Source organism: Scomber japonicus, chromosome 2 (assembly GCF_027409825.1).
Source record: "Scomber japonicus isolate fScoJap1 chromosome 2, fScoJap1.pri, whole genome shotgun sequence".
NCBI lineage: Eukaryota > Metazoa > Chordata > Actinopteri > Scombriformes > Scombridae > Scomber > Scomber japonicus.
The window spans coordinates 1235677-1263228 of NC_070579.1; the positions used below are offsets into that span (position 1 = coordinate 1235677).

The 27552-nt window shown below is 43.9% G+C and overlaps 1 protein-coding gene across 1 annotated transcript in view; it reads left to right on the top strand.

The window, feature by feature from the left end:
• Positions 1-4186: 4186 nt before the first annotated feature.
• Positions 4187-27552, top strand: part of LOC128377010 (NACHT, LRR and PYD domains-containing protein 12-like) — a 34222-nt gene continuing 10856 nt past the window's right edge. The window contains exons 1-15 of the mRNA XM_053336889.1: positions 4187-4236; positions 9349-9400; positions 10719-10966; positions 11147-11262; positions 12816-12820; positions 14110-14287; positions 14402-14469; positions 17622-18616; positions 18703-18876; positions 18972-19145; positions 19241-19414; positions 19510-19683; positions 20489-20662; positions 23124-23170; positions 25411-25936. Of these exons, the coding sequence (XP_053192864.1) occupies positions 4187-4236; positions 9349-9400; positions 10719-10966; positions 11147-11262; positions 12816-12820; positions 14110-14287; positions 14402-14469; positions 17622-18616; positions 18703-18876; positions 18972-19145; positions 19241-19414; positions 19510-19683; positions 20489-20662; positions 23124-23170; positions 25411-25936 (3155 nt within the window). The remainder of the gene's footprint in view (positions 4237-9348; positions 9401-10718; positions 10967-11146; positions 11263-12815; positions 12821-14109; positions 14288-14401; positions 14470-17621; positions 18617-18702; positions 18877-18971; positions 19146-19240; positions 19415-19509; positions 19684-20488; positions 20663-23123; positions 23171-25410; positions 25937-27552) is intronic.

Below are 27552 nucleotides of genomic sequence, written 5' to 3' on the forward strand. Positions count from 1 at the left end.
AGTGGAAAACACAGGAAATCCTGACAAATATAACTCCAAGGTTCCTTACAGTGGTGCTGGAGGCCAGAGAAATGCCATCCAGAGTAGTTATGTCATTTGATAATGAGTTTCTAAGGTGTTTAGGGCCAAGCTCAATAACTTCAGTTTTTTTCTGAGTTTAATAAAAGGAAGTTGAAGCTCATCCAGGCGTTTATGTCCTTAATGCATGTTTGTTCTTTCTGTAGGATCCACTCACTGATTTCATTTGTTGTTTGTTCATTCAGGAACTCGTGCTGCAAAGTGTCGACGTAAACTCAAGTCTAACCTGGGGAAGAAGTTCCAGTGTCTGTTTGAGGGGATCGCTAAAGCAGGAAACCCAACCCTTCTGAATCAGATCTACACTCCGCTCTACATCACAGAGGGAGGGACTGCAGAGGTCAATGATGAACATGAGGTCAGACAGATTGAAACAGCATCCAGGAAACCAGACAGACCAGAAACAACAATCAGACAAGAAGATTTCTTTAAAGCCTCACCTGGAAGAGATGAACCAATCAGAACAGTGATGACAAAGGGAGTGGCTGGCATTGGGAAAACAGTCTTAACACAGAAGTTCACTCTGGACTGGGCTGAGGACAAAGCCAACCAGGACATACACTTCACATTTCCATTCACTTTCAGAGAGCTGAATGTGCTGAAAGGGAAAACGTACAGTTTGGTGGAACTTGTTCATCACTTCTTTACTGAAACCAAAGAAGCAGGAATCTGCAGGTTTGAAGAGTTCCAGGTTGTGTTCATCTTTGACGGTCTGGATGAGTGTCGACTTCCTCTGGACTTCCACAACACTGAGATCCTGACTGATGTTACAGAGTCCACCTCAGTAGATGTGTTGCTGACAAACCTCATCAGGGGGAAGCTGCTTCCCTCTGCTCGCCTCTGGATAACCACACGACCTGCAGCAGCCAATCAGATCCCTCCTGAGTGTGTCGGCATGGTGACAGAGGTCAGAGGGTTCACTGACCCACAGAAGGAGGAGTACTTCAGGAAGAGATTCAGCGATGAGGAGCAGGCCAGAACCATCATCTCCCACATCAAGACATCACGAAGCCTCCACATCATGTGCCACATCCCAGTCTTCTGCTGGATCACTGCTACAGTTCTGGAGGATGTGTTGAAAAGCAGAGAGGGAGGAGAGCTACCCAAGACCCTGACTGAGATGTACACTCACTTCCTGGTGCTTCAGTCCAAACTGAAGAACATCAAGTATGATGGAGGAGCTGAGACAGATCCACACTGGAGTCCAGAGAGCAGGAAGATGATTGAGTCTCTGGGAAAACTGGCTTTTGAGCAGCTGCAGAAAGGCAACCTGATCTTCTATGAATCAGACCTGACAGAGTGTGGCATCGATATCAGAGCAGCCTCAGTGTGCTCAGGAGTGTTCACACAGGTCTTTAAAGAGGAGAGAGGGCTGTACCAGGACAAGGTGTTCTGCTTCGTCCATCTGAGCCTTCAGGAGTTTCTGGCTGCTCTTCATGTCCATCTGACATTCATCAAGTCTGGAGTCAATCTGCTGGCAGAAGAACAAACAACATCCAGGTGGGCTGAAGTGTTCAAATCAATACGTTTCTACCAGAGTGCTGTGGACGAGGCCTTAAAGAGTCCAAATGGACACCTGGACTTGTTCCTCCGCTTCCTCCTGGGTCTTTCACTGCAGACCAATCAGATTCTCCTACGAGATCTGCTGACACAGACAGGAAGTGGCTCACAGACCCATCAGGAAACAGTCGAGTACATCAAGAAGAAGATCAGTGAGAATCTGTCTGCAGAGAGAAGCATCAATCTGTTCCACTGTCTGAATGAACTGAATGATCGTTCTCTAGTGGAGGAGATCCAGCAGTACCTGAGATCAGGAAGTCTCTCCACAGATAAACTGTCTCCTGCTCAGTGGTCAGCTCTGGTCTTCATCTTACTGTCATCAGAAAAAGATCTGGACGTGTTTGACCTGAAGAAATACTCGGCTTCAGAGGAGGCTCTTCTGAGGCTGCTGCCAGTGGTCAAAGCCTCCAACAAAGCTCTGTAGGTGCACACAGAACTATCCAGATTAATCTTTGCTCAAGTCATATTTACAATAGTTTTCTTTTGTTCTGCTGATTCTTCTCCAGGTTGAGTGGCTGTAACCTCTCAGAGAGAAGCTGTGCAGCTCTGTCCTCAGTTCTCAGCTCCCAGTCCTCTAGTCTGAGAGATCTGGACCTGAGTAACAACAACCTGCAGGATTCAGGAGTGAAGCAGCTTTCTGCTGGACTGGAGAGACCACACTGTACACTGGAAACTCTCAGGTCAGCTTTCATGATTATGTATAATAAGTAATATTTTGTTTTCCTCAGTTTCTAGTTTACATGGTAAATAGACTATACTTATATAGCACCTTTGTAGTCTTTGTGGCCACTTTAAGCACTTTACATTACATGTCATTCACCCATTCACATACATTCATACACTGATAGCAGGTGCCAACCTGCTCATCTGGGGGAATTTAACCATTCATTCATATTCATACACCGTTGGCGCAGCAACGGGAGCAATTTGGGGTTAAGTGTCTTGCCGAAGGACACATCAAGATGTGAACTGGAGGAGCCGGGAATAGAACCGCCAATCTTCCAATTGGAGGTCGACCGCTCTACCTCCTGAGCCACAGCCGCCCCTACATTCCCCAGTTTCTAGTTTACATGATGACTTCTTATACCAAATGTACTTTCTGTACGTTCTGAGCTGATGTGTTGTAATATCAGAGGTGTCAAAAGTCTTCTAAACGCTTTGAATTGTTCTTCAGTACAAAATGGTTTTGTCGTTTCCTCTTTTTTTTTTTAAATCACTGGAAACAGCCAAATTTCTGAATATATATACTTATTTAAATAAATGATTATTGCTGTTAGCGTTAACGTGATGTGATTAAGGAGCCGAGCATAATCTTGTTAATCTTATCACTATTAGTGGTGTTGTAATGGAGCAGTGTAAAGTGAGCTGAGTGCTCAGCATGTGTTCATATAGTCTTCCTGCTCTGTCTGCTCACTGTTGGAATTCCTTCAGTAGCACAATTAGATATGAGCAATCAGCCAGGGGTTAACTCTGACCTCTGACCCCTGACCCTACATCACCTGAGGGGGGGGGCATCTTACTGGGGGACATGGAGCAAACACAACAAAAGAAAAAAAAGATATGTTCTATCGTTTATTTACACATCATGTCTTCTTTTTATAAAGTCACTAAGTTTGAAACAAGTAACAAGCTTTCTTCAACATGTGAGTCAGAATATGTTTCTGTCATTTAATCTTTAATGAAGACTCAATGTGCATACTGTAAGCATCATTACATTTCTATTAAATCTTCTCACTGTCTTTACAAATATTGTCAAACAATATTTAACTTTAAAGACATTTCTTCTGTCACAGTTAAAACAGAATGGCATCAGATTAAACTCTGAGCTTCAGTAATTCAGCCTCCAGCAGCAACAGGTGGTAACCCTAACCCTCTCCTACTAACCTAAACATACAGCAGGGGGCGCTGAGTGTCAACATAAAGGCCTCAAGGATAAAATCCTGTTTACTGAGTTGAGAATGTTTTTTAGCTCATTAGATGAAGTGTTGTGTGTGTTCAGTCTGTCAGGATGTCTGATCACAGAGGAAGGCTGTGCTTCTCTGGCCTCAGCTCTGAGTGCCAACCCCTCCCATCTGAGAGAGCTGGACCTGAGCTACAATCATCCAGGAGACTCAGGAGAGAAGATCCTGTCTGCTGGACTGGAGGATCCACACTGGAGACTGGACACTCTCAGGTATGGACAGACAGGTGGACACTCTCAGGTATGGACAGACAGGTGGACACTCTCAGGTATGGACAGGTGGACATTTTCAGGTATGGACAGACAAGTGGACACTCTCAGGTATGGACAGGTGGACATTCTCAGGTATGGACAGACAGATGGACACTCTCAGGTATGGACAGACAGATGGACACTCTCAGGTATGGACAGACAGGTGGACACTCTCAGGTATGGACAGACAGATGGACATTCTCAGGTATGGACAGACAGGTGGACACTCTCAGGAATGGACAGATGGACACTCTCAGGTATGGACAGACAGGTGGACACTCTCAGGTATGGACAGATGGACACACTCAGGTACGGACAGACAGATGGACACTCTCAGGTATGGACAGACAGATGGACATTCTCAAGTGTGGACAGGTGGACACTCTCAGGTATGGACAGACAGGTGGACACTCTCAGGGATGGACACTCTCAGGTATAGACAGACAGGTGGACACTCTCAGGTATGGATAGATGGACACTCTCAGGTATTGACAGACAGGTGGACACTCTCAGGTATGGACAGACAGGTGGACACTCTCAGGTATGGACAGACAGATGGACACTCTCAGGTATGGACAGACAGATGGACACTTTCAGGTATAGACAGACAGGTGGACACTCTCAGGTATGGACAGACAGATGGACACTCTCAGGTATGGATAGATGGAGACTCTCAGGTATGGACAGACAGGTGGACACTCTCAGGTATGGACAGACAGGTGGACACTCTCAGGTATGGACAGATAGACAGACACTCTAACTGAGGGACTCTGGTTCATGTTTAATGGTGGATATGAGTGAAGGTGTATGAAGCTGATTGTGTCTTTGTGTCTTCCTCCAGGATGGACCATGGTGGACTGCAGAGACTGAAACCTGGTCTGAGGAAGTGTGAGTGTGTTTTCAGTTTGATTCATGAGAACTTTGAGAAAAACTGGATGAAATATGTAAAAGAAGTTAAAAAAGTTCAAAATGATGGAAAATGTGTTTAGTCAGAAATGGGCGTGGCCTAAACTGACATTCATCTTGAACCAATGAATCCATGAAACAGAAATTTCCTCACAGTTCAGGAGTTAAGAGAATTCTTTTATAAATGTCCACATGGTGGCGCTACCTGCTCCAAAATGTCCCTCATGTATCTCTGATTTTAATCACCTCAGTTATCAATCAAAGCATACAGGGAAAAGCAACGTCAACACAACCGTTACTACATACTATATGAAACAATACATTATAAAAGAAACTGAGAGGAACAATGAAAACAATCTTAAAGATGAATAAACAATATTTCACAGTTGTAAAATGTGACAATGATGTCACAACGTTTGTGAAAAGATGAGACATCTTTAAAGTAGGGATGGCTCGATACAACTTTCATGTCAGATAACGATATCAATCCGATACCTTCTTTTGTCCTCTGTTAAGTTGTTAACAATACAGATAGTTTGTATAGATGTACTTTGCTTAATATGGACATCTAAAAACACCATGTTCAAACTGTGCAACAACTATTCTGCTCCCCTAAACAAAGAAATAAAATATGATGTTCCTCAAGCCATAAGCTCTTTATTTAAACTTCAAATCAGTGCAAACTGCAAACTTGAATGTTCTTCTTTCACATGTAACCTCCTCAATGAGGACAGACAGGTGGACACTCTCAATTTTATCATTATTAAGGCAAAGAACTGAATTATAATGAATAGGCTAAAGGGTTATTATTAGTTTGTAGTTTATTGTCTGTGACTGTGACCCTCATAAAAGTAATATTTTACTAATCTGCATTATATAAACTAATGTCTGTTCTATAGCTGCTCCGCTGGAGAGGCTGTGAGCGTGAAGTGATTGAACTTTCTACTTTTATCTGTAGTACTTTTTAATCCTCTTCCTTGCGTGCAAAGTAATTCCACACGGCTGACATGATAAGAGCGCAGCAGCTGCCTTTCTGTTTACTGAGTCCAAAAGTTACTGAATGAGTACAAACATAAAATAAATGAGAAAAAGATTCAACTTCCTTTTAGCAGAAGGAACATAAAGAGGAAACATCAGGTCTAAAATAGTGAATAAACTCATTGCAAAGATAGTAATCTGTAACATTTGAATATGAATTTCTTTCATTGAATCAGAAAATAAATGAAATGTAAATATGATTGAGTTGAGCTGAATGTGTAATGTGTCTCCACTTCAGTATGAAACAGCAGAGATGTTGTGATGAATCAGATCAGTGTGATCAGCTGCAGCAGCTCATCAATAAATAAGGAGGCGTGTGAGCCGCTAAAAGACTTGAGTGAAGGCTGCTCTCACGTTTCCTCAGAGCAGAAATACTGTAGAAAGACTTGGGACCAACGTTAAATGGAGGACCACAACAACTTTCTGTTCAGGCAGGATGGAGGAGGAAATATGAAATAAGAGATTTGAGATGCAGCCTTTGTTATCAGGCTGTGTGACTGTGTGCACACCTGCTTCTGTCTGCTGGTATGAGGCCAACACAGTCGTCATGGAGACGCTTTAAGTTTGACTGGTTTCAGTAAAGTAGTTCATAAATCAACAGATGATAAACTGCAGCTGTATTGTGTCTCGTTCTCTCCATCAGATGCCTGTGAACTGGAACTGGATCCAAACACAATGCACACAAACCTCAAACTGTCTGACAACAACAGGAAGGTGACAGATGTGTGGGAGTATCAGTCATATCCTGATCATCCAGACAGATTTCACTACTTGCCTCAGCTGCTGTGTAGAAATGTTCTGACTGGTCGCTGTTACTGGGAGGTCGAGTGGAGAGGAGAGGTTGATATATCAGTGAGTTACAGAAGAATCAGCAGGAAAGGATGCAGTGATGACTCTTTGTTTGGAGGAAATGATCAGTCCTGGAGTCTGAGATGCACTGATGATGATGGTTACTCTGTCTGTCACAATAACAGAAAAACACCCATCCCCCCCTCCTCCTCCTCCTCCTCTGTCTCTAACAGAGTAGCAGTGTATGTGGACTGTCCTGCTGGCACTCTGTCCTTCTACAGAGTCTCCTCTGACACACTGATCCACCTCCACACCTTCAACACCACATTCACTGAACCTCTGTATGCTGGGTTTGGAGTCTGCTGGTCTGGTTCCTCAGTCTCTCTGTGTCCTCTGTAGGAGGGAGACCCTCTCTGTGTCCTCTGTAGGAGGGAGAGTCTCTCTGGCTCCTCTGTAGGAGGGAGAGTCTCTCTATCGTTCCTCTGTAGGAGGGAGAGTCTCTCTGGTTCCTCTGTAGGAGGGAGAGTCTCTCCTGTGGACAGAAACTCTGTTGACTGAAGATCAGCTGCTGAAATCAAACATCACACACTCTGCACTGTGAAGCAGATCTGTCTCAGACTCAAACACTCAGTTATTTTTCCTTCTACATGATTCATTGATTAGTCTCAGTTGACTCTGCTGTTGTTACTGTCAGGATCCAATGATTATTTTATCCATCCATCCATCCATCTTCTTGCCGCTTATCCGGGGTCGGGTCGCGGGGGCAGCAGCCTAAGCAGGGAAGCCCAGACTTCCCTCTCCCCAGCCACTTCGTCCAGCTCTTCCAGGGGGACCCCGAGGCGTTCCCAGGCCAGCCGAGAGACATAGTCTTTCCAGCGTGTCCTGGGTCTTCCCCGGGGTCTCCTACCGGTGGGACGTGCCCTGAACACCTCACCAGGGAGGCGTCCGGGAGGCATCCTGATTAGATGCCCGAACCACCTCATCTGGCTCCTCTCGACGTGGAGGAGCAGCGGGTCTACTCCGAGCTCCCTCCGGATAACTGAGCTTCTCACCCTATCTCTAAGGGAGAGCCCAGCCACCCTACGGAGGAAGCTCATTTCGGCCGCTTGTACCCGCGATCTTGTTCTTTCGGTCACTACCCAAAGCTCATGACCATAGGTGAGGGTAGGAACGAAGATCGACTGGTAAATCGAGAGCTTCGCCTTTCGGCTCAGCTCTCTCTTCACCACGACGGATCTGTGCAGAGTCCGCATTACTGCAGACGCCGCACCGATCCGCCTGTCGATCTCCCGTTTCATCCTTCCCTCACTCGTGAACAAGACCCCGAGGTACTTGAACTCCTCCACTTGGGGCAGGATCTCATCCCCGACCCGAAGAGAGCACTCCACCCTTTTCCGGTTGAGGACCATGGCCTCGGATTTGGAGGTGCTGATTCTCATCCCGGCCGCTTCACACTCGGCTGCGAACCGATCCAGTGAGAGTTGGAGGTCACGGTCTGATGAAGCCAACAGGACCACATCATCTGCAAAAAGCAGTGACCCAATCCTGAGGTCACCAAACCGGACCCCCTCTACACCCTGGCTGCGCCTAGAAATCCTGTCCATAAAAATTATGAACAGGATCGGTGACAAAGGGCAGCCCTGGCGGAGTCCAACCCTCACTGGAAACAAGTCCGACTTATTGCCGGAAATGTGGACCAAGCTCTGACACCGGTCATACAGGGAACGGAAGGCCCTTATCAGGGAGTCCGATACCCCATACTCCTGGAGAACCCCCCACAGGATCCCCCGAGGGACACGGTCGAATGCCTTCTCCAAGTCCACAAAACACATGTGGACTGGTTGGGAAAACTCCCATGCACCCTCAAGGATTCTGCAGAGGGTGTAGAGCTGGTCCACAGTTCCACGGCCCGGACGAAAATCACACTGCTCCTCCTGAATCCGAGATTCGACTATCCGACGGACCCTCCTCTCCAGCACCCCCGAATAGACCTTACCAGGGAGGCTGAGGAGTGTGATTCCCCTGTAATTGGAACACACCCTCCGGTCCCCCTTCTTAAAAAGGGGGACCACCACCCCAGTCTGCCAATCCAGAGGCACTGCCCCTGATGTCCACGCGATGCTGCAGAGTCGTGTCAACCATGACAGCCCCACAACATCCAGGGCCTTGAGGAACTCGGGCCGGATCTCATCCACCCCCGGGGCCCTGCCACCGAGGAGCTTTTTAACCACCTCGGCGACCTCCACCCCAGAGATAGGAGAGCCCACACCCGAGCCCCCAGGCCCTGCTTCCTTACCAGAAGGCGTGTTGGTGGGATTGAGGAGGTCTTCGAAGTATTCCTTCCACCGATCCACAACGTCCCGAGTCGAGGTCAGCAGCGCACCATCCCCACCGTACACAGTGTTTACGGTGCACTGCTTCCCCCTCCTGAGACGCCGGATGGTGGTCCAGAATCTCTTCGAAGCCGTCCGGAAGTCTTTTTCCATGGCCTCACCGATTATTTTACTGTAACACAATTAATTCATCAGTGTATAAAACTATTTATTTCCTCATATTTACACCAATGATAATAAAATCCCAACGTCCTCAAACGTCCTGATTAGCAGTGTCTTAGCTTGTTACTAAAATGAGTCAAATTCATATAAATAAACATTATTAAACAGGTTTTGTTCTGCTCCACTTTTATCTGGGATCAGCTGATTGATTTGGCCAAGAAGCCATCTGGTTTCTACACTGATTAACGTGTAATGTGCTTTTTTGACCACTAGGTGGCACAAAGAGGTGTTTATGAATGAGGACAGCAGGTCAAAGTTCAGCAGAGTGAAGTTTAATGTTGTCTCCATATGAGGAGGCAGGAGGTTAAAGTTGAACCTTCAGAAATAAATCAAACTTTAATGGAGTCTCTTGTTTCCTGCTGGAACTCCACAGGGTCCAAACACACTTCCTTCAATTACAGGTTACCATAGCAACAAGAGCCACGCCTCCGCTAGCTAACGTTAAACAGCCTGATGAACAGCTGACGAGTCTCTACTGTCATCTACTATTTTTGTACATTACAACATATTACATATTAATGACATATTTTAAAGATATTAAACCATAAATGTGGAGAATTTTATACCCTGAAAAAGAATATCTGACATCCTGAGAATGAAACTGTAGAACTTTTATTTCATTTTGTCCCCGAATGTAAAAGTGGAATAATGTCAGTAAGATGTTTAACTGGTTTCATTTCATTTAACGAAACATGAAAAGATGTTCGCTACTGTTCCAGTGTTGTGAGATCATCTAAAGATCAGTCTTTAATAAAGTGAATTAATGAACCCAGCATGATAACTGTCCTGTTATTAACTATTCATATTATTATTACTATAACTATTATTGAACTTTGACTGACTCTGTCTGGGTGCTTGTGTGCCAGAGATTTAAGAAACCTGTGACATGTACACATGAGGATATTTCACCTTCTATAATCTGATCAAACTATGATCATTAGAATAATAATAGCACTAGATTAGAAAGCCACAGTCACATTTTACTCCTCCACAAATTCCATAAATGAGCCTCAAATCTGTTCACAAGTTATATTTCACTTATATTTCCTCTTTACTAGAAATATAAGTTTTCTCATAGAAGACGCTGCAGTACTTTTACTGTAATACTGCATACACCACTATAATACTGCAGTACTTTTACTGTAATACTGCATACTACATCACTATAATACTGCAGTACTTTTACTGTAATACTGCATACTACATCACTATAATACTGCAGTACTTTTACTGTAATACTGCATACTACATTACTATAATACTGCAGTACTTTTACTGTAATACTGCATACTACATCACTATAATACTGCAGTACTTTTACTGTAATACTGCATACTACATCACTATAATACTGCAGTACTTTTACTGTAATACTGCATACTACATCACTATAATACTGCAGTACTTTTACTGTAATACTGCATACTACATCACTATAATACTGCATACTACATCACTATAATACTGAAGTACTTTTACTGTAATACTGCAGTACTTTTACTGTAATACTGCATATGTGACAGGGTCAGTTTAATATATTGGTTTGCTGTGATTTAATTATGTTTGAAATTTCTTTTTCCGAGCTGACCTTGAACATCCCACAGCCGACGGACAATCAGTGCAACAAGCCACAGCTGGCAGCTTGCAGGTATGACCCTTTTTATTGCAGGCCAGAGACGTCAGAGAGGGAGAGGAGCCAGAGACGAAGGAAGGCCAGAGAGGCCGGAGAAGGAGAAGATGAGGAACCAGCCGGAGAACCAGCAGGCCACCAAGAACCTACCATCGCAGAAAGATCCTCCTACCTGAAGTGCAGCGGCCCGTGTCTGTCGGCGTAACTACTCCAGCCTGGGTGAATGACGTTCAGTTATCACCCAGGAAAACCGTGAGTGTTAATTCGCAAATCCAAAATGCAGACACTGAGAAGGCCGGCTGTAGGGCCAGGCAGAGGAGGGAGTGAGAGCGTAGACGGGTGTGTCGACAGAGGGCTGGCGGTTGTGTTCTGTGTCTACAGGCGGAGTACCGGACTGAGGGAACGAGTAGATCCGGAGAAGGAAGAAGGTCTCACCCCCCCATCACCTCCGAGAATTGAAATCAGCATCCAGTCCTGGGAAGGATTCCTCCAGGACGGTCTGGAACTGGGAAAAGACTTTGGACTGTTTTATAATAAATCCTGGTGAACTTTATACATTTTTATGTGGTTTTTTAACTCTGCTCCGTCCTGATAAAAAGAACCTGTAGCCTATCTGCAATTATGGAGTCCTAAGCTCCTCAACTTAGGTGGCGTTGTTGGCAACATTTTAAACTAAATTATTGTTTTGGCTTCTTTTAAACCAAACCAACCACGTGACACATACTACAACACTATAATACTGCAGTACTTTTACTGTAATGCTGCATACTACATCACTATAATACTGCATTACTTTCACTGTAATACTGCATATTACATCACTATAATACTGCAGTACTTTTACTGTAATACTGCATACTACATCACTATAATACTGCAGTACTTTTACTGTAATACTGCATACTACATCACTATAATACTGCAGTACTTTTACTGTAATACTGCATACTACATCACTATAATACTGCAGTACTTTTACTGTAATACTGCATACTACATCACTATAATACTGCAGTACTTTTACTGTAATACTGCATACTACATTACTATAATACTGAAGTACTTTTACTGTAATGCTGCAGTACTTTTACTGTAATACTGCATACTACAACACTATAATACTGCAGTACTTTTACTGTAATGCTGCATACTACATCACTATAATACTGCAGTACTTTCACTGTAATACTGCATATTACATCACTATAATACTGCAGTACTTTTACTGTAATACTTCATACTACATCACTATAATACTGCAGTACTTTTACTGTAATACTGCATACTACATCACTATAATACTGCAGTACTTTTACTGTAATACTGCATACTACATCACTATAATACTGCAGTACTTTTACTGTAATACTGCATACTACATCACTATAATACTGCAGTACTTTTACTGTAATACTGCATACTATATCACTATAATACTGCAGTACTTTTACTGTAATACTGCATACTACATCACTATAATACAGCAGTACTTTTACTGTAATACTGCATACTACATCACTATAATACTGCAGTACTTTTACTGTAATACTGCATACTACATCACTATAATACTGCAGTACTTTTACTGTAATACTGCATACTACATCACTATAATACTGCAGTACTTTTACTGTAATACTGCATACTACATTACTATAATACTGAAGTACTTTTACTGTAATACTGCAGTACTTTTACTGTAATACTGCAGTACTTTTACTGTAATACTGCAGTACTTTTACTGTAATACTGCATACTACATCACTATAATACTGCAGTACTTTTACTGTAATACTGCATATTATAGTATTTGTATTTGTTAGTGTATTAGTAGTTTTACTGCAGTAAAGTACTTCTTCCAGCCTGCTGAATGTTTTTAGTTCAGATTCTTTCTGATCACATTAAATCATTTCCAGCATCTAGAAACTAGTTGAACTTGTTTCATGACGCAGCACCTGGCAGGTATTTTTCTCTCTGTTCATTTCCTCGTTGCAGCAGTTGTTTAACTTTTCTCTCTCAGCTGTGACTCAGATATTTTCTCCGTGTGAAGCTCGGGTAAGTGACAGTTTTCAGTTATTTGACAGTAAAAAGTGTAAAGAGCAGAAAGTGAAGCTGCTGTTAGTGTTGAGAGGAGCTCAGCTCAGTTAACAGCTGACTTTTTCTCTCAGTCCGCCATTTTGTCAGTTTGGTCTTTCTATAATAATATTATAAATACTCAGTTGTGTACTATATAGTAGTCTATATACTGTATACTATGGAGTAGTCTAAACTACAGAGTATACAGGGAGCAGATGTTAAATGTATCATCATGTTAATGGAGGTTTTCCTCTGACAGGAAACAGCTGAAGACTTTATGATATTTAATTTTGAATCAGTAGTTGTTTGTGTATTTAAAATGTTAATTAATTGACTTTTCTCATTCACTCAGTTCTGATGAATGCGGTGTCAGATGGACTGATGAAGGAGAATCAGCAGCATCTTCTCTCTCTGTGTTTCCTCCACAGCTGAAGCTCCAAAGTCTCTGTGACTGGATGTGAACTGAGCAGCTGAACATCTTCCATGTTGTAGTGAGTGAGTGCAGCTCTCCCAGCAGCTGTTTCTCTGCTATGGATCAGTGTGAGGACAGAGAGGAGGGAGTCCCTCCCTCTAAAAGCTCTCTGTGTGGGGAACATGACAGCCAGACCAAAGCTCAGAGGTGAGATGAGGATCTCTAACTGTCCATCACTGTTCTCCACTCACATCACTCCACCATCATTATTCACACTCACTGTCACATCTGACACTCAACTACTGAATAATAAGTCACAATAACTCAGAATGAACTACTAACTTTGTGAGTTTACAAAGAGCTCAACCACTGATTAGTCAACTAATCAACTAAGATGAGACAGCATCTTTCATCAGATGACATTTTGATGAACAGGAGAACGTTTCTCATCCACTGTCTTCTTACTGATTGTCATTCTGCTTCTTAAAAATCAGCTGCTGACAGTCTGCTCAAAATTCATCTTTTTAAACTCTTTGATTTGTTGTTTGTTTGTATCAGGATGCAGCAGCAGAGAGCAGACTCTCCTGAACCCAGCTGTGTGTCCATGAAGAGTGACCGGTCAGTGGATCGTCCTATTGAGTTTAAAGATGGACAACCTGCTGATGGAAGGTAAGAGTTTAAAAACGGTTGGCCGATTGTCGAACCTCTGATTCAGGACCAGCTCTTCACCCTGCAGGGATACTAGAGAGGTCATGGGAGTTCACACATCTCGTCTACATGTGCTTTTTGGACTTGGAGAAGGCTTAGGACCGTGTCCCTCTGGAAACCTTGTGGGACGTGTTGTGTTCTGATTCAGGAGGATGTGAGGAGGAGTGATGTGGACTCTGGCCGTGGAACAGTGGACCAGCTCTTCACCCTGCAGGGATACTGGAGGGATCATGGGAGTTCACACATCCAGTCTACATGTGCTTTGTGGGGACCTTGTGGACCGTGTACCTCAGGGGACTTTGTGGGAGGTGTTGTGGGAGTTTGGGGTACCAGGGTCTCTGCTGCGAGCCATTGGGTCCCTATACAACCGCTGTGAGAGCTGTGTTCACATCCTCTGCAGTAAGTCAGACCTGGTCTCAGTGGGTGTTGGGCTCCATCAGGGCTGTCCCTGGTCTCTGATCCCATTTGTGATCTTCTGCTGGAAAAAGGTGGACTTCCCTCTCTCGGGGTAAGGGGGGGCGGTTACTGCCCCAAGTGGAGGAGTTTAGGCATCAGCATGCAGCATGCACGTGTTGTACCTGACCATCCTGGTGAAGAAAGAGCTGAGCCTGAAGGTGAAGCTCTCAGTTTAGCAGTCAGTCTACGTCCCAACCCTACCTATGCTCACCAGCTTTGGGTAGTGACCCAAACAATGAGATGCTGGATCCAAGCAGAGAGTGTCTGGGCTCAGCCTTAGAGATCGGGTCAGGAGTTCAGACTTCAGGGGGAGGCTAGGAGTAGAGCCGCTGCTCCTTCACATGGAAAGGAGCCACCTGAGGTGGTTTGGGCTCCTGGTCAGGGTCCTCCTGTACGCCCCCCTTTGGAGGAGTTCTAGGCACGTCCAACTGGAAGGAGACCAGACAGACAGAACACACTGGAGGGATTATATATCCCTTCTGGCCTGGTTGGGTGTCTGTGGAGGCACTGAGTAGCAGTTCTTTGGTGTTAACTACATGCTTTTTTCACTTCTATATTCATATCAGGATGCAGCAGCAGAAAGCAGACTCTCCTGAACCCAGCTGTGTGTCCATGAAGAGTGATCGGTCTATGGAGCTTCTTCCTCTTGTGATTAAAGATGGACAACCTGCTGATGGAAGGTAAGAGTTTAAAAAATGGTTGGTTGGCTGTTTGGGCTGAATAAACCTCATGTGTTATGTGGGGCGGAGCAGGTGAACCAGGCACAAACACCACAGACAGGTTAAATGGAAACAGCTTTAATGCTCAGTAACCAACAGACAGGCTTACAGACCATAAAGGGAAAGCAGTTCAAATAAGCTTGAAACCAGCAGGAACAGGTAACAAGAGGAACAGGAACAGACAGGAACAGCATCACAATCTAGTGTCTAGAATGGGCAGCAGAGACTCAGTGAAGCTGGACAGCAGAGACTCAGTGAAGCTGGACAGCAGAGACTCAGTGAAGCTGGACAGCAGAGACTCAGTGAAGCTGGACAGCAGAGACTCAGTGAAGCTGGACAGCAGAGACTCAGTGAAGCTAGGCAGTAGTCCAACTGGAAGGAGACCAGACAGACAGAACACACTGGAGGGATTATATATCCCTTCTGGCCTGGTTGGGTGTCTGTGGAGGCACTGAGTAGCAGTTCTTTGGTGTTAACTACATGCTTTTTTCACTTCTTTATTCATATCAGGATGCAGCAGCAGAGAGCAGACTCTCCTGAACCCAGCTGTGTGTCCATGAAGAGTGACCGGTCTATGGAGCTTCTTCCTCCTGTGTTTAAAGATGGACAACCTGCTGATGGAAGGTAATAATTTAACATCCAGTAATCAGAGCAGCATTTACATCTGTGAAAACACATAAAGCACCAGGGCCAGTCTTTAAAAAGATGTTTGAATCACCTTGTAGCTGCTCTAACAGAGTCTGTACAGAGTAAAAGCTGCTTGATGCTGTGTTCATCCATCTGAAGGTGAACTGGGATGTTTATAGTTCCATCTTTAGTTATTTAATTTAAGAATGGACATTCTGCTGATGGAAGGTAAGAATATGACATTCAGTAATCAGAGCAGCATTTACAAGAGTTCATTTAGTCATCATGACAGAACATCTTTAATAAGCTGAGTGCAGATTTGAGTCATTAAATGTCCTTAAACGTGATGTTTTCTCCACAGAGTTCAGCAGCAGAGCTCAGAGGTTCCCAGTGATCAGTCTGCACAGCAGCATCAAACACAGCTGGACTCCATATTTATGGTGTGTACATGTACAAACACACCTTTTACTATTAACTCCATCAACCACAGATGAAATAGTAAAGTAACATTCAGGTCCTAACAGTGTCCATGCTGCTATGTTTAGACCAGCAGGCCTTCAGACTGACACATGAATCACATGTTGTGTTCTACCAGTTTAAATGAAATGTTCACTTTATCTTTCTGTTCCAGCTGCTGGAGGAGAACATCGTCACTTTTGTGAAGAACGAGCTGAAGAGAGTCCAGAGGGGTCTGAGTCCAGATGACCCAGAATGCTTAGAGAGTCAGAGTGAGGATGAGGAGGTGTTGGACGGTGAGGAGGAAGAGCAGAGGAGGAGCAGCAGAGAGGCATTTCTGAAGATCACAGTGCACTTCCTGAGGAGAATGAAGCAGGAGGAGCTGGCTGAGCGTCTGCAGAGCAGTAAGAGGATTTAAACAGATTTAACATGATGGAGAGGAAATAGAGGCAACATGGGAGAGGTTTATATTTCAAACTCTGCTGTAAATATGCTGCACACATCTGCATCAGATCAGAAGCTGTTTGTCCTCCACTGATGAGCTGAATAAAACTGATGGAGGAGGAAAAACTAATAAACTGATTTGTTGTTTGTTCATTCAGGAACTCGTGCTGCAAAGTGTCGACGTAAACTCAAGACTAACCTGCAGAAGAAGTTCCAGTGTGTGTTTGAGGGGATCGCTAAAGCAGGAAACCCAACCCTTCTGAATCAGATCTACACACCGCTCTACATCACAGAGGGAGGGACTGCAGAGGTCAATGATGAACATGAGATCAGACAGATTGAAACAGCATCCAGGAAACCAGACAGACCAGAAACAACAATCAGACAAGAAGACATCTTTAAAGCCTCACCTGGAAGAGATGAACCAATCAGAACAGTGATGACAAAGGGAGTGGCTGGCATTGGGAAAACAGTCTTAACACAGAAGTTCACTCTGGACTGGGCTGAACACAAAGCCAACCAGGTCATAGACTTCACATTTCCATTCGCTTTCAGAGAGCTGAATGTGCTGAAAAAGAAAAAGTACAGCTTGGTGGAACTTGTTCATCACTTCTTTACTGAAACCAAAGAAGCAGGAATCTGCAGGTTTGAAGAGTTCCAGGTTGTGTTCATCTTTGACGGTCTGGATGAGTGTCGACTTCCTCTGGACTTCCACAACACTGAGATCCTGACTGATGTTACAGAGTCCACCTCAGTGGATGTGCTGCTGACAAACCTCATCAGGGGGAAACTGCTTCCCTCTGCTCGCCTCTGGATAACCACACGACCTGCAGCAGCCAATCAGATCCCTCCTGAATGTGTCGGCATGGTGACAGAGGTCAGAGGGTTCACTGACCCACAGAAGAAGGAGTACTTCAGGAAGAGATTCAGAGATGAGGAGCAGGCCAGAACCATCATCTCCCACATCAAGACATCACGAAGCCTCCACATCATGTGCCACATCCCAGTCTTCTGCTGGATCACTGCTACAGTTCTGGAGAATGTGGTGAAAAGCAGAAAGAGAGGAGAGCTGCCCAAGACACTGACTGAGATGTACATCCACTTCCTGGTACTTCAGTCCAAACTGAAGAACGTCAAGTATGATGGAGGAACTGAGACAGATCCACACTGGAGTAAGAAGAGCAGGAAGATGAATAAGTCTCTGGGAAAACTGGCTTTTGAGCAGCTGCAGAAAGGCAACCTGATCTTCTATGAATCAGACCTGACAGAGTGTGGCATCGACATCAGAGCAGCCTCAGTGTGCTCAGGAGTGTTCACACAGATCTTTAGAGAGGAGAGAGGGCTGTACCAGGACAAGGTGTTCTGCTTCGTCCACCTGAGCCTTCAGGAGTTTCTGGCTGCTCTTCATGTCCATCTGACATTCATCAAGTCTGGAGTCAACCTGCTGGAAGAACAAACAACATCCAGGTGGTCTAAAGTCTTTAAAGACAAATCAACACGTTTCTACCAGAGTGCTGTGGACGAGGCCTTAAAGAGTCCAAATGGACACCTGGACTTGTTCCTCCGCTTCCTCCTGGGTCTTTCACTGCAGACCAATCAGAATCTCCTACGAGGTCTGCTGACAGTGACAGGAATTAGCTCACAGACCAAACAGAAAACAGTCAAGTACATCAAGAAGAAGATCAGTGAGAATCTGTCTGCAGAGAGAAGCATCAATCTGTTCCACTGTCTGAATGAACTGAATGATTGTTCTCTAGTGGAGGAGATCCAACAGTACCTGAGATCAGGAAGTCTCTCCACAGATAAACTGTCTCCTGCTCAGTGGTCAGCTCTGGTCTTCATCTTACTGTCATCAGAAAAAGATCTGGACGTGTTTGACCTGAAGAAATACTCTGCTTCAGAGGAGGCTCTTCTGAGGCTGCTGCCAGTGGTCAAAGCCTCCAACAAAGCTCTGTAAGTACACGCAGAGCCATCCAGATTAATCTTTGCTCAAGTCATATTTACAATAGTTCTCTTTTGTTCTGCTGATTTTTCTCCAGACTGATTGACTGTTACCTCTCAGAGAGAAGCTGTGCAGCTCTGTCCTCAGTCCTCAGCTCCCAGTCCTCTAGTCTGAGAGATCTGGACCTGAGTCACAACAACCTGCAGGATTCAGGAGTGAAGCAGCTTTCTGCTGGACTGGAGAGTCCACACTGTGGACTGGAAACTCTCAGGTCAGGATTCAACTGTCTGTCAAAGTTTACCCACCAAGTGTTTATTGTCTTTATATATTGGAACTGTGAGATAACTTATTAAAATTCTTCTCCAGACTGACTGACTGTAGCCTCTCAGAGAGAAGCTGTGCAGCTCTGTCTTCAGTTCTCAGCTCCCAGTCCTCTAGTCTGAGAGATCTGGACCTGAGTAACAACAACCTGCAGGATTCAGGAGTGAAGCAGCTTTCTGCTGGACTGGAGAGTCCACACTGTGGACTGGAAACTCTCAGGTCAGGATTCAACTGTCTGTCAAAGTTTACCCACCAAGTGTTTATTGTCTTTATATATTGGAACTGTGAGTTAACTTATTAAAATTATTCTCCAGACTGACTGACTGTAACCTCTCAGAGAGAAGCTGTGTAGCTCTGTCTTCAGTTCTCAGCTCCCAGTCCTCTAGTCTGAGAGATCTGGACCTGAGTAACAACAACCTGCAGGATTCAGGAGTGAAGCAGCTTTCTGCTGGACTGGAGAGTCCACACTGTGGACTGGAAACTCTCAGGTCAGGATTCAACTGTCTGTCAAAGTTTACCCACCAAGTGTTTATTGTCTTTATAGATTGGAACTGTGAGTTAACTTATTAAAATTATTCTCCAGACTGACTGACTGTAACCTCTCAGAGAGAAGCTGTGCAGCTCTGTCCTCAGTTCTCAGCTCCCAGTCCTCTAGTCTGAGAGATCTGGACCTGAGTAACAACAACCTGCAGGATTCAGGAGTGAAGCAGCTTTCTGCTGGACTGGAGAGTCCACACTGTGGACTGGAAACTCTCAGGTCAGTTTTTATGATTATGTTTATGAAGTAATATTTTGTTTTCCCCAGTTTCTAGTTTACATGAAGAGTTCTTATACCAAATATACTTTCTGTACATTCTGAGCCGATGTGTTGTACTGAAGTAGAAGTACTGATTCAACTCTTTGCTCAAGTAAAAGTCAGAACGTTCAGGCTCTGAAATGTATTTAAGTACAAAAGTAAAAATGATTTTTACCTCATTTGATAACTCAACAAAACCAAAAAAGTTCTTGGCACACAAAAAAGCAAAGTTTTTCTCTTTTTGTCAAAAAATACACTGGGCAGTCTAGACATATATAAATATATAATAAATAAACAAATATATAATATACATGTTATATAAATATTAGGGCTGTTAGCGTTAACATGATGTGATTAATCTTTCTTCACTGACTGTCACAGATTGTGTTATATGAATATATATTACATATAATATAACTATTAGTGATGTTGTAATGGAGCAATGTAAAGCATGTGTTCATATAATAGAGTCTACCTGCTGCTGTCAGCCAGGGGTTAACCCTGTCCTCTGACCCTACGTCAGGGGACACAGAGCAAACATACCAAAAGTTATGCCACAGTTAAAACAGAATGGCATCAGATTAAACTCTGAGCTTCAGTAATTCAGCCTCCAGCAGCAACAGGTGGTAACCCTAACCTTCTCCTACTAACCTAAATATACAGCAGGGGGCGCTTAGTGTGAACATAAAGGCCAGAAGGACAAAATTCTGTTTACTGAGCTGAGAATGTTTTTAAGCTCATTAGATGAAGTGTTGTGTGTGTTCAGTCTGTCAGGATGTCTGATCACAGAGGAAGGCTGTGCTTCTTTGGCCTCAGCTCTGAGTGCCAACCCCTCCCATCTGAGAGAGCTGGACCTGAGCTACAATCATCCAGGAGACTCAGGAGAGAAGCTTCTGTCTGCTGGACTGAAGGATCTACACTGGAGACTGGACACTCTCAGGTATGGACAGACAGGTGGACACTCTCAGGTATGGACAGACAGATGGACACTCTCAGGTATGGACAGACAGATGGACACTCTCAGGTATGGACAGATGGACACTCTCAGGTATGGACAGGTGGACACTCTCAGGTATGAACAGACAGATGGACACTTTCAGGTATGGACAGAGGGACACTCTCAGGTATGGACAGACAGGTGGACACCCTCAAGTATTGACAGACAGATGGACACTCTCAGGTATAGACAGACAGGTGGACACTCTCAGGTATGGACAGACAGATGGACACTCCCAGGTATGGACAGACAGGTGGACACTCTCAGGTATGGACAGGCAGGTGGACACTCGCAGGTATGGACAGACAGATGGACACTCTTAGGTATGGACAGGCAGGTGGACACTCTCAGGAATGGACAGGCAGGTGGACACTCGCAGGTATGGACAGGCAGGTGGACACTCTCAGGTATGGACAGGCAGGTGGACACTCTCAGGAATGGACAGGCAGGTGGACACTCGCAGGTATGGACAGGCAGGTGGACACTCGCAGGTATGGACAGACAGATGGACACTCTCAGGTATGGACAGATTTACACTCTCAGGTACGGACAGACAGATGGACACTCTCAAGTATGGACAGATAGATGGACACTCTCAGGTATGGACAGATAGATGGACACTCTCAGGTATGGACAGGCAGGTGGACACTCTCAGGTATGGACAGACAGGTGGACACTCGCAGGTATGGACAGGCAGGTGGACACTCGCAGGTATGGACAGACAGATGGACACTCTCAGGAATGGACAGATTTACACTCTTAGGTATGGACAGATAGATGGACACTCTCAGGTATGGACAGATAGATGGACACTCTCAGGTATGGACAGATAGATGGACACTCTCAGGTATGGACAGACAGGTGGACACTCTGTGGCGATCACTCCACAGAATGGTTAAATGATGATCTGTGTTTTATTGCGTGTGGACAAATTAAAAGGACTGCAAAGAAGCCTTACTGCGGGCTGTGGGTGCATCTCTGTACAAAGGATGGCTTCAGCTCTGGAGGACATCTTGGACTTTCCCTCTGAGGGTCACAAAACAGGACCTGAAACAGAAGGTTCTGTATTAGACAGGGGAGTATTAAAGGACCCTCTACCAATCTCAGGCTCACCAATGACAAGTCACTCTCTATTAGACATGCATTTGTGTGGGGACTCCAACTTGTCACTACCTTTGCTTGCTTTGCCTCAAGGTGGTGCTGCTTCATTGGAGGCCACCACTGGGTCAGGGCTTAGGAACTTTTTGAGAAGGCAGTTCAAGGCTCACACCTGAAGGGGAAAGAGAGAGAGAGAGAGACTGCATTGTAATAGCAATGTTTGCACTACCAAAGTCGGGCGCACGGAACTGCTTAGGCACCAAGTATTCATGACGGAGGATGTGCCAATAAAACAGAAGCCTTACCGTCTCTCTCCACCCAAACAGACGGTGTTAAAGGAGCTTCTGGATGAAATGTTGTCAAATGAAGTTATAGAACCTTCATCCTCCCCATGGGCTTCTCCAGTGGTGATCGTCCCCAGGAAAATTGGAAAGCCTAGGTTCTGTGTGGATTACAGAAAACCCAATGCCAGAACTCTCACTGATGCCTATCCCCTCCCTACCATCCAGGAAATCCTCGAGTCCCTTACTGGAGCCACCGTATTCAAAGCTTTGGATCTCAACAGTGGATACTGGCAAGTGGAGATGGATCCAAAATCCCGAGCCATGACCACTTTCATCTGTCCATATGGACTGTTCCAGTTCAAGCTTTGGCCTGAAAAATGCACCAGCCACCTTCCAACGGCTCATGGACACGGTCTTAGGCGAACTTAAGGGAGAAAATTGTTTTGTGTACCTGGATGACATCTACTCCGACTCCTGGCAACAACATTTCAGGGATGTCCAAGCCATCATGGACAAGCTCAGGATGGCAGGGCTCACTGTTAATGTGAAGAAAAGTAAATTCTTCCGTACCTCCCTGACATTCCTTGGACATGTTGTGTCATCACAGGGGGTTCAGGTGGAGCAAGAGAAAACCCAGGCTGTCCAGAACTTCCCAGTGCCTACCTGGGAATGGCGGGGTGGTACCATCGGTTTGTGCCAAATTTCTCCCAAATCGCTGAGCCCCTCAATGCCCTGAAGAGGAAGGGGGTCAAAATGTGTTGTGGAACATGGAACATGACAACTGGGGTCATGGTTCCAACATGTACTCTTTGTGGGGTGAAGGTTAATTAAATTTGCTCAAACCGCTACAACTCTCAGGTATGGACAGACAGGTGGACACTCTCAGGTATGGACAGATGGACACTCTCAGGTATGGACAGATGGACAGACACTCTGACTAACTGAGGGACTGTGGTTCATGTTTAATGGTGGATATGAGTGAAGGTGTATGAAGCTGATTGTGTCTTTGTCTCTTCCTCCAGGATGGACCATGGTGGACCGCAGAGACTGAAACCTGGTGTGAGGAAGTGTGAGTGTGTTTTCAGTTTGATTGTTTTGATTGATGAAATATGTAAAAGAACTGAAAAAAAATGTGTTTAGTCAGAAATGGGCTTAAACTGACATTTATCTTGAACCAATGAATCCATGAAACAGAAATGTCCTTCTGTTGGTCACAGTTCAGGAGTTAAAAGAGCAATGTTTTATAAATGTCCACATGGTGGCGCTACCTGCTCCAAAATGTCCCTCATGTCTCTCTGATTTTAATTCCCACAGTTATCAATCAAGGCAGACAGGGAAAAGAAACGTCAACACAACCTTTAAAAACACTCCAAGAAATAAATGTACATAAGTCTAAATGAGGTTGTAACAAACTATAAATATTTGGGAACTGTTATAGATGACAAATTAAATTGGAGCTGTAACACTGACACCATTTACAAAAAGGGAATGCAGAGACTGTACTTCATGCGTAAGCTAAGGCAATTTAAAGTAGATAGGGATATGATGCGGGTCTTTTACCATTCTTTTGTGGAGAGCATTTTATGTTTCTGTTCTGTGGCCTGGTACTTCTCTCTGTCTATTGCAAATAAAAATAAGCTTCACAGGATAGTCAATATGGCCAGCAAGATTGCTTGCCAGCCTCTAAATAGGATGGCCATGACTGTTGAAACAAGGGTGGTAAAGAAGGCAAATAATATATGCGAGGATCTCTCACACCCTTTACATCAAACATATGAGTTGTTGCCCTCAGGTAGGAGGCTCAGGATGCCTTCATTCCAGACAAACAGAGCCCGCAGATCATTCATACCTACCAGCATATCCATGTTAAATAAGACAACTAAGACTGAATAGCACATTGCACTTTAGTACTGAATAACTGCACTTTAGTATTGTACTGTATTTAAGTTGGGTTTTTTGTCCTATTGTCAACCTGTCTTTTTGTCCTGGGAGGGCGGGGGGTGGGTGTATGGTTTGTCTACTGTGTTCTTGTTTATTGTAATGTCTTTGCACTTGTATCAGATGCACTGAAAACGGCATAGAACAATTTTCCGAAAGGACAAATAAATAATCTAATCATGTAGATTAACACTTAACAATAATCTTTTCACATTAAGGTGCAGAAATAAACATTAAAGAAATATTTAACAATGGTGCAAAGTGTTTATTATAAACATAGAAATTAAAAGTTGACTATCGGTGCTTTCACAAAATATTAACACAATGAGATGTCTGATAAATAATCATCAGTAATGTGGATATAAAGACAATCTGGGTAAAAGACAAATAACAGAACAGTCTGGTCAGTTCACAACATTACATAATTTTATTGTTATCAGCCTTTAAAACCAGGAAAAGAAACTGATGCTGTATCACCATATTATAATATCCAAATTCTAAGACAATGTCAATATAATATCGATATATTGTCCAGCCCTAAATGATACTGTATGAAACAATACATGAAAAAGAAACTTATAAAATGTGACAATGATGTCACAATGTTTGTGAAAAGATGAAACGTCTTTAAAGCTTTTACGTTTTTGGAGACTCTGCAGACAGAATCAGAGAAAGTCTGAAGTTCAACATCAAAATAGTTTTTGTTTGGAAGAAAATGAAGAAATCTGAATTAGTGAATATGATGTTTGCATAAAAGATGTTATCAACCTCACTGTTGATAGACTCTCCATTCAAAAATAAGAGCAGACTCTCTGTAATAGGAAGCAAAACTTTCTGAGTCTCCACATTAATAAGAACATCTGAGTCCAAAAGTTACTGAATGAGTACAAACATCAAATAAATGAGAAAAAGATTCAACTTCCTGTTGGCAGAAGGAACATAAAGAGGAAACATCAGGTCTAAAATAGTGAAACAGCAGAGGTGTTGTGATGAATCAGATCAGTGTGATCAGCTGCAGCAGCTCATCAATAAATAAGGAGGCGTGTGAGCCGCTAAAAGACTTGAGTGAAGGCTGCTCTCACGTTTCCTCAGAGCAGAAATACTGTAGAAAGACTTGGGACCAACGTTAAATGGAGGACCAGAACTACTTCCTGTTCAGGCAGGATGGAGGAGGAAATATGAAATAAGAGAGTTGAGATGCAGCCTTTGTTATCAGGCTGTGTGACTGTGTGCACACCTGCTTCTGTCTGCTGGTATGAGGCCAACACAGTCGTCATGGAGACGCTTTAAATTTGAATGGTTTCAGTAAAGTAGTTCATAAATCAACAGATGATAAACTGCAGCTGTATTGTGTCTCGTTCTCTCCATCAGATGCCTGTGAACTGGAACTGGATCCAAACACAATGAACGGAAACCTCAAACTGTCTGATAACAACAGGAAGGTGACACGTGTGATGGAGTATCAGTCATATCCTGATCATCCACACAGATTTGACTTCTGGTCTCAGCTGCTGTGTAGAAATGATCTGACTGGTCGCTGTTACTGGGAGGTCGAGTGCAGAGGAGAAGTTTATATAGCAGTGAGTTACAGAAGAATCAGCAGGAGAGGAGACAGTTATGACTGTAGGTTTGGATGGAATGATCAGTCCTGGAGTCTGAGATGCTCTTATGGTGGTTACTCTGTCTGTCACAATAACAGCAGAACATCCATCTCCTCCTCCTCCTCCTCCTCCTCCTCCTCCTCCTCCTCCTCCTCTGTCTCTAACAGAGTAGCAGTGTATGTGGACTGTCCTGCTGGCACTCTGTCCTTCTACAGAGTCTCCTCTGACACACTGATCCACCTCCACACCTTCAACACCACATTCACTGAACCTCTGTATGCTGGGTTTAGAGTCTGGTCCTGGTCTGGTTCAGTCTCTCTGGTTCCTCTGTAGGAGGGAGAGTCTCTCTGGTTCCTCTGTAGGAGGGAGAGTCTCTCTGTCCTCTGTAGGAGGGAGAGTCTCTCTGTCCTCTGTAGGAGGGAGAGTCTCTCTGGTTCCTCTGTAGGAGGGAGAGTCTCTCTGGTTCCTCTGTAGGAGGGAGAGTCTCTCTGTGTCCTCTGTAGGAGGGAGAGTCTCTCTGGTTCCTCTGTAGGAGGGAGAGTCTCTCTGGTTCCTCTGTAGGAGGGAGAGTCTCTCTGGTTCCTCTGTAGGAGGGAGAGTCTCTCTGTCCTCTGTAGGAGGGAGAGTCTCTCTGGTTCCTCTGTAGGAGGGAGAGTCTCTCCTGTGGACAGAAACTCTGCTGACTGAAGATCAGCTGCTGAAATCAAATATCACACACTCTGCACTGTGAAGCAGATCTGTCTTAGACTCAAACACTCAGTTATTTTTCCTTCTACATGATTCATTGATTAGTCTCAGTTGACTCTGCTGTTGTTACTGTCAGGATCCAATAATTATTTTACTGTAACACAATTAATTCATCAGTGTATAAAATGATTTATTTCTTCACATTTACACCAATGATGATAAAGTCTCAACGTCCTCAAACGTCCTGATTAGCAGTGTCGTAGCTTGTTGCTAAAATGAGTCAAATTCATATAAATAAACATTATTAAACATAAATAAACATTATTAAACAGGTTTTGTTCCTGCTCCACTTTTATCTGGGATCAGCTGATTGATTTGACCAAGAAGCCATCTGGTTTCTACACTGATTAATGTGTAATGTGCTTTTTTGACCACTAGGTGGCACAAAGAGGTGTTTATGAACGAGGACAGCAGGTCAAAGTTCAGCAGAGTGAAGTTTAATGTCGTCTCCATATGAGGAGGCAGGAGGTTAAAGTTGAACCTTCAGAAATAAATCAAACTTTAATGGAGTCTCTTGTTTCCTGCTGGAGCTCCGCAGGGTCCAAACACGCTTCTTTCAATCACAGGTAACCATAGCAACAAGAGCAACGCCTCCGCTAGCTAACGTTTAACAGCCTGATGAACAGCTGACGAGTCTCTACTGTCATCTACTATTTTTGTACATTACAACATATTACATATTAATGACATATTTTAAAGATATTAAACCATAAATGTGGAGAATTTTATACCCTGAAAAAGAATATCTGACATCCTGAGAATGAAACTGTAGAACTTTTGTTTCATTTTGTCCCCGAATGTAAAAGTGGAATAATGTCAGTAAGATGTTTAACTGGTTTCATTTCATTTAACGAAACATGAAAAGATGTTCGCTACTGTTCCAGTGTTGTGAGATCATCTAAAGATCAGTCTTTAATAAAGTGAATTAATGAACCCAGCATGATAACTGTCCTGTTATTAACTATTCATATTATTATTACTATAACTATTATTAACTACGCTAACATTAGCCACACAGACGCTAATGTTTATTTTAGTTTAACTCTTAATGACAAAGTTTGGCAGATAATGAAAGCTAACGTTATCCAGCTGATTAAATGGTTTCTAATTAGCAGCTAGCACATTAACGGAACAGCTAACTAGCTTAGCACAAAGCTAGTCAGAT